This window comes from Silurus meridionalis, chromosome 29, assembly GCF_014805685.1.
Source record: "Silurus meridionalis isolate SWU-2019-XX chromosome 29, ASM1480568v1, whole genome shotgun sequence".
Classification (NCBI taxonomy): Eukaryota; Metazoa; Chordata; class Actinopteri; order Siluriformes; family Siluridae; genus Silurus; species Silurus meridionalis.
Window position 1 is genome coordinate 4,388,847 of NC_060912.1, and position 8,498 is coordinate 4,397,344.

The 8,498-nt window shown below is 35.7% G+C and overlaps 1 protein-coding gene across 1 annotated transcript in view; it reads right to left on the reverse strand.

Annotated features, from left to right (window-relative positions):
* The window catches only part of igf2bp3 (insulin-like growth factor 2 mRNA binding protein 3), a 31,939-nt gene extending 27,799 nt beyond the window's left edge, over nucleotides 1–4,140 (reverse strand). The window contains 2 exon segments of the mRNA XM_046843989.1: nucleotides 2,386–2,446; nucleotides 3,333–4,140. Coding sequence (XP_046699945.1) covers nucleotides 2,386–2,446; nucleotides 3,333–3,507 — 236 coding nt within the window. The 5' untranslated portion in view covers nucleotides 3,508–4,140.
* Between the last annotated feature and the right edge of the window lie 4,358 nt (nucleotides 4,141–8,498).

Sequence of the window (8,498 nt, forward strand, 5' to 3'; positions counted from 1 at the left end):
TATATATATATATAAATAAAATAACACACAAACAAACACACACACACACACACACACACATCTCCCCCTTCTGCCCAGGCTGTGGTTACTATAGTAATAAATCATGCTAGCCCAAGGCTGTACATATTACTAACATTGTATGCTGCAGTGCCTCTTGAACTTGCAGCTTATGCTCATCTACAAACAAAGTAATTTTGGGGGCACGTTTTGAAAATAAGTACTTAGGACTTTTAAACAGTATTTTTTAAATGTAATGCAGTCTTTCTTCACCACTCCACCTGCAAGTTCAAGAGGCACTGCAGCATATAATGTTAGTAATATGTACAGCCTTAGGCTAGCATGATTTATAACATTGACCCAGGTCACTAAACTAGTGGAATGGTTTACATGACACTTCACAGCAACACCACACATCCTAAAGTACAGATTTTTTTTACAAAATAAATAAATAAAAATAAAAACACTTCCCACACTGCAAAAACATTGTATTTAAATAACCCAATCTGAGACTCACTCAAAAATATGTTTATGATATAAATCAAATACATGCACAGCAAATTCCAAGCACAAACATTTTAGAATTGTACATAACCTTATGAAACTGTACTATAAAAGAGAAAAAAAGGCACATAACAGGTCGAACACCAGTCTACAAGCATGTGAGAACATAAGACTTGAAGGAAATTTTGAAAACTAAATTCAAGATCCTTAAAAGTTTGTCTTTAAATGGCTCAACATAAGCAATCATACGTTTCTTCAATGCAACTTTCACTGAAGAGACTTTCAAATGTAGCTAAACAAAAACAGCAAAAATTAACTAAACTACACAGAAAACCTTTTGCACATACTTGTTTTTATTAAAGCATGTTTTAACACCGTGCTTCACATCACCTTTGCAAGTATCTGAATCTACTTAAGAAGTCTTTCATACCTTGCCTCCAAGTCCCCAACAACTCACACACAGAGTACATCATACAGAGCCATTGAAGCTACCGGGGAGGACCCAGTGGAAAGGGACAAACGCTCCCACAGTAGATAAGTTACAAAAAAAAGTTTTAGCAGACTTAAAAATACCCAGTCTGTATTATGCTACTAGAATTTTAGGCCCCACACACACACACGATTATTACTATTATTAAAAAATACAAGTCACAAACTAGCATGCACACAAAGAACCCTTTGCTGTGTTATGACTGTTGAGATTGTGCAGCTGTGGCTTTTCCAGCATTTACCACACTGTATTGCACTTCATACTAAGAGACATTCCACTTTACATACATGACCTCTGACACACACACACACACACACGAATATATTGGTCCCAATACATTATCAATATACAAAAATCAGTCCATCATTACAACCTAATTTATGCCTGTAAGCAACTTATTTTAAAGTTTCCTTTTAATCAACTGGCACAATAAATACATTTAACATTAGACAGATATTTTATAGAATATTGTCCCGCATCTTTGCCCACATATACCCAAATCTATTAACACATTTAATCAAAATAAAGGGGGAAATATTAATGGTGTGGACAGATTTAACTCTACCCAAATAACCCCAGACTTGACATTTTAAGAGAAGCTACTTTCACTGAAAGGAGTTTAGCATTTGTGTAGTTTTCACAAAATATTTCACACCAGGAACATTTTGTAAAATTCGTTTAAGCAGCATTACACAGTTAATGTGTGAACAATTGAATTAAAAAATATTTTTGTTCAATCACTTGCTTGTAAACACCCTTAACGTGACAATTGTTACGTGCTCCGTTCAAATTTACACCTAGTGAGATGCAGGCATTTGTTTTACAGACACGCTCAAGTAAGCTGGTGTGAAATGCACTGCTTTAAACTAATACGCGGAAATACAGCATGCAGACCCAATCTGAGCTGAAGCTCTTAACTAGGCCTCGAACCCTTCTGTGTCTGGGCGCAATGGGGCGTTCACACCGCGCATGAGCAAACAAGCGGAAGTGAGAAAACACGAGGGGGAAAAAGCAGTTCCTTATAAATTGGTCGCCACAGATAAATAAATGAATCAACAAATGAATGAATGAATGATAAAAAGAAAAATACCTGGCCTTGTCGGGAACATGTTCATGTGCCGGATTTGGAGCAAGTTGTTTTATTCAATAGCCGTGCATCTGTGTGTGTGTTATGTTTGATAAAAGGCCTATAAACAGATCTGACGCTCAATAATGAATCCAGTACAAAATGTATTTGGATGCACAATAAAACGTTTGTGGGAAAATCTTGTGAAAACAGAAATAGTCTAGGATACACACGGAGTTGAAGAATTGAACTATAAACGATATTTACAATCATATACGCATCATTATTACGAGAGAAAGCGGGATGTTAAAGTGGAATATGTAATTACCTTTGACGCTTGGGGACTGAATGCTCGACCTCTAGAAGTTTTCCATGAAGTTCTACTTTTCCTGGGGGAAATTAATTGCATTTATTAGTCAAAGGTTGTGTTCAGTAATAGCTTGCAGCCGTTCATATATTTTCCAAAAAATCAATTTCTTTAAAATTACGTATACGTACAACTGCGTCAATTAAATTAGATTCACACCGTGGATTCAAATTAATTCGATAAATAAATAAGAGATTCACACTAGTGGCCTGATGGTTAAATATGAAGACGAGTTGCCCCCTGCACCACGAGGCCTCAGTGGAACACAGCGAGAAATCCGACTTTGAGGACAAACAACATTCGAGTCTCTCCAAATCCATACATATTAATACACAAACACAAATAACCGGTTGGTGGGTATCTGATGACGTCTTTAAATGTTTTGGTATTAATCAAAGGAACCTTACGAATAGCCACCAACCCACCCACCTGAAGGTCAGCATTCATAACGGCGACGAAGTGAATGCAGTTTTAACAATGAAGTTGGGTTTATTAACCAAATAATATAGTTTCAAATTGTTATAGTATCTTAAAAGACTTCAAGTGCCAAATAAATCAGGCCTGTGTGAACGCAAGAAAGAGTGAATAATACACAGTGAAACTGCTTCGCTCAGAAGTGTGAATTGAAGCGGATTTTACACTCGTTTGTTTCTGTATATCCACAGAAATGTGAGAATTTTAATGAAAGGCAGTTTTGTGGCCTGTTCGAGCAGAGATGAGCCACTTTGTATCCTCGGCGAGGAAAAGCTGAGGTTAAAAAAAACGGTCTCTCACACACACACACACACACACACACACACACCTCGACACCATCGCTCACTAAAAGCAGCGAAACCACATCTTCTACGCGTGTGCACACAGTAGATGGATACAAAGTGCCAAAAATTCAATGAAGTCTCCATGCTCACCTGAAAGTGTATCGATGGCCTTCATCGCGATCTTCTCGTCGGGACAATCTACAAACGCGTAACCAGTTTTGAGTAAAAAGGGCGCACTGAACGGTATCTTCCACTGCTCAAAGATAGTTTCCAGATCCAGCGCGCTCGTCTGCTCGCTTACGTTCCCGATGTACAGCTTGTTCATGTTGCACGTTTGGAAAAAGAACAGAAAGAAAGCCGACCGCGTTTGCCAAAAAAAGGAGACCCTTTTAATCGGGCAGTGAAGAGAGAGAGAGAGAGAGAGAGAGAGAGACTCACTGTCTCTCAGCCGGAGCGGGTGTGTTTTCACTCACTGCGTTCTCACTTACTGTGTTCTCCTCACTCACTCACTGCCTGGATAGATAGAAGATAATTCTGACAGACGAGAACTGCGCGCTGACTGCCTCTAAACTCTTATTGCATCCCCTCCCTCTCCTTTCAGACTTTAATAAAAATAAAGTCACTGTTTCTGTGTCTCTTAGACCGAAAAAGTCACACATGAATGTAGGCACCGCCTCCAGATACAATCGCTGGAAGGACAATGGAACCAAAAAGCCCTCGTTTATTCCGTTTTTTTTTTTTAGTGAGCCACGTGTTCAAACTGCAAATCAGTGCCGCACGTGAGTGAGACGTGCTGCGTGATCAATTAGGATAAGTGCAGGACTTGCAGGAATGGCATAGGAGAAATACTGGCGATAAAATAGCGACAGGACACAGAGAGACTGGATGTGAGTAAAACCTGGCTGTGGATTAAGTGATTCCGTGTGGACTCCTGTTGTATTCATTTCGGTGAACTTTTTTTTTCCTGCCTCGTGATTGGCTGTCAATGATGTAGTAAAGCGGCGTGGCGCGCGCCCGCTACTCAGTACACAACTGGCTGGGCGGGGAGACGCATCTATGGAGGCCTGAGAGGGAGAACCTGACATTCATAAAACATCCTGCTTGATAGAGCGCTAAAAGACATTTGCGGTGCTTGAACAAGTAAAACAAAGTTTAAGTAAAGTATGATTTATGATAACAACCAAATCATTGAACAAGTTAAGTTAAACATATTTAGTGTAAAATTAAGAATTCTTTAAAGGCTTTAGTCAATTTTTAAGTTTAGTTACAAAGAGTATTTATTCTTCAAGCAGGCATGATTGTTTTTTTTGTTTTCCCCCCCAATTCTCTAAATCCAGTCAACGGTAACTAAGTCACTGCCTGTATTTATTTTTAGGTTGTGTTCCATTGCATCATTATAGTATCTACAATCACTGCATTTTCCTGCATTGTGTTTTTTCTCCAATATAATTTTTAATGCTTTTGACTTATTGTTTTGTTCTGGTCTGGAGACCAAGACGTTTGTGAGCAAGCATAATAAACATTGGTGTGTTGGTTTAGTTGAAGAATGGCTCAGGATCAGTTGTGTGAGTGGACTGTTGTTTTTGATCTTGTATTCACAATGAACTATATGGTTAATTATTTTTAAGATGCTGCACATTTTTTGCTTGACATTTGTATATCTGTATCGTTATACACTTTAAGAATCTTTTTACTTGTACAATTTAAATCACCAAAAGAAACTGTGTATGGTACAGTTAATTGACCATTAACTAACATATCTATATAAATTAATAAATAAGGATTTAACCAAATTTGTGATTTGTTTCTTTTCCTTCCAACACATATTTATATTTTGGTTACTGGGATCCTGATAAATTTGGAGCTTTAGTTTTGTTTAGATTTACTTCCAAAACCATGATCTGATATAACTACTCCAGCCTGTGAAGGTTCTAATGTAGGGCTTGTAGCCATAGCCAGGCCATCTACATAGGAAGATTATTTTAGAAAATGTAAACTTTTAACAAAGAGAATATTGCTAAGCAGAAGCTGTCTAAATATTTGCTATTAATAAATATAATTATTTAATAGTATAAACAGCAGTATTAGCTTAGTCATTAAAACTGAAAAAGGAAAGCGATTTACCTGTCATTTATGCACACATTACAGTATTCAATTTTAAGTGTTGAAGTGCCCAAGTACAAATACATTTCCCTGAGACTATATGGCACTGCTTCCTGAAAGAATCTACTGTTCCCTATATAATATTTTCCTATTGCTATGTATATATATATATATATATATATATATATATATATATATATATATATATATATATATATATATATATATATATATTTATTTATTTATTTTTTACATCAAATTACCTTTTCTCCTGATGTGGTTTCATGGTAAAACAAAAAGTAATTAGGCGTGTTTGTCTTAAATAAATTAGATCACTAGTGTTCATCATCACTGAGGTGGTGAAAAATGATTTGAGCCAGGTTCATGTCAGGTAGGAGGGAAAGTCCATTGGAGATGTATGTATTCACTTTGAGGTTTCAGACACAATTTTGACATTAGGTAAAGATGGATTGTCTTTCTTTGGCACAATAAAAGAAGGCCTTTGGCATTTTATTTGTTACATATTTTTGCTCTTCAGTTGTTTGTGCAAACATACATGACGTCGAAATCTGTTTGTTCTGAGTATTTGTGTTTAGCATCTCTTGTTTAATATGGGTGATTTTTTCTCTTTTTGTGTTTTATTCAACAGTGCTTTATTTACTCTGTGTTGGCACTGATAGTTGTTGCTAGGGTAACTATTTCCTGGTCTCCCCATAATGTCACATTACTATATGGCATTTTTTGTATTTGTTTTTTTCTCTCTACCTGTAATAAAAGATACTTCGTAGACTTTTTTTTAAAATCACATTTACTTGCTAATGTTAGTTTTTATTGTTCTTGTTTTTTGCTGAATTATTTTTATATTTATAATTAAATGTAACTGTAAATCATTCAAAGTTCATACCTAAAATCCCACCTATTTCTCTCACACACACACACACACACACACACACACACACACACACACACACACACACACAAAGTGGGAAACAAATAAAGCGCTTTGATTGGTTGATATGAACACCCAATCAGAAAAGAGCGTCTCACCCGTTTGCCACGCCCACCGGCGTGCACAGCAGTGTTCATTCATTGGTTTGCTTTAGTGCTGTTCGATTAAAACCCGGCGGGAGAAAAGGCTTCTTCTACTTTATGGAGGAGTTTGTATTTTTATTGTAGATGATTTTTTTTCCTTTAAACACGTGCTTGTTGTATAAATACATCGTTTTCTCTCCACACAATTTTCTGAAGGAAAATAATTTACCTTGTCTTAGAAAGTTTCTGAACAATTTATATTTAGTGAAGCATCTTTACCCGCGCCTTTATTTATTTTGTAAATAGTTTTGCTCGTGTGTATTTTTAACTCTCACTTAACACGACTTTTGTCTTGATTGTTATATCGGGACTGTAAATGCGCAGCGGCTCGCTGTTGCTCCGCCTGTGATATCCGACACTTTCTATAGGCTGAACTGGGGTGTGTGTGTGTGTGTGTGTGTGTGTGTGTGTGTGTGTGTGGGGACTTATTTCACATTGGATTCTTGTAGGAAGGAGTATGTAAAAGCTGAACACCGGTTACACCTACAACAAATAAATTTGCATCTTTAAATGACAAACGTTAATGTAGGGTACTTTATAATCGCATAACCTTAAGGATAAGTTTTAAAGATCTATATGACTGCAACACAATAGCAACAGGCTGCCGGTGGCTTGGTGAGAACTGTGTCTCTTTGGCTCTGTTTAGGAATATGGACGTAAACAGATTTGTAAGTCGACCGTTTTCTTTTTCTTTTTTTCCCCCGTGCTAAATCCTGATGTGAATATGAAAACGAAATAAATATTTCTCCTCGGTTTAGTCGCCTACTATGATTCCCAGTGGTGTAAAGAACTCGGATGTATGGATGTGTTCTGTGTGAGCGCCATGTTTGATTCTAATAAAAGCTCAGATGTTTCAGGAGAAAGTAAACCGCATGTCTACAGTGATTACTGAGTTAGATTGAGTCGAAGGAATTCATCTGCATATTTCTGTATACCAATTGTTTTCTTTCTTGTTAGTCTTTCGGATGTAGTTTAGTCAGTCCATGAGCCTAAATTCAGAAAATGGCGGTTCAGATGAACTCTAAACTCTACACTGTGGAAAAGACTGACATCAGACTATCTCTATTAGTTTAACATATTCAGCTAAATATATTTTATACACAACAATTAACAGTTTAACTGTCTAATAAATTTCGACTGTTTAATTTTACAAATGTCTGGTTTATTCACTTGAATTTGTAGGAATTCTTTCAAATGATGTCTTAATTTACTTGAATTGTTTGTTTATTATTAGTTTTACATTATTATGTTCTGGCTGAAGATATGAGGCAGTAATGACATTTCAAGGAAGAATTACCTTCTTCTGTTTTAATACTAAATGAATGTGAAGAAATGCAAATACAAAGTCCAGACATGTTACGTAGTTACATACACATTACAGAACATGTGCAGATCTTTTGTAGAAATATCTGGATTTTCTACATGCATTTCTTTCCAATCATGTATAAAAAAGGATTAAAAGCAGGTTATACAAATCATGTCAAATTTCCCACTTGGTCACATACATTATATATTAAGAATCTACTCTTTTACTAAGAGATATGTGTCCAGCATAACTACTAACGTCATGAAAAATCAATGGACGTGTGCTTTACAATTAATAATCTGCGACAGGTGAATGAGCTGTAAATAAAACATACTTTGTTAAAAAAAAAAGAAAAGAAAGTTAATTACAGTCTAGTGCATAACTAAATACGACTGTTGATAATGGTTTAAGATGAAAGTAATGACTAATATTCTACAACCTATACAACAGTAAGATGTTTATATACTGGTTAAACACATAATGTATGGCTAAAACATAATGTACAGCTTTTTATCGTGGATCTCAAACAATTGTATCAATAATTTAATGCAAATATCATACAAATCTTTTTGTATATCCTATTCTTAGCTATCATCAATTCCTAGACTTTAAAGAAATCATTCTGGTTTATTGTAATTATAAATTAATTGTTGTCGAGTTTATACTGTGGTATGTGCAACTGTGGAAGCTCAGATATACATGATTTAATAAAATATATATTGCACAAAATTACTGTAAAAGACAATTTATATTGTCCTGTGGAACAAACCCACTTAAAAATACATGAATTTCAGAGGAATACATGTATTTTAATC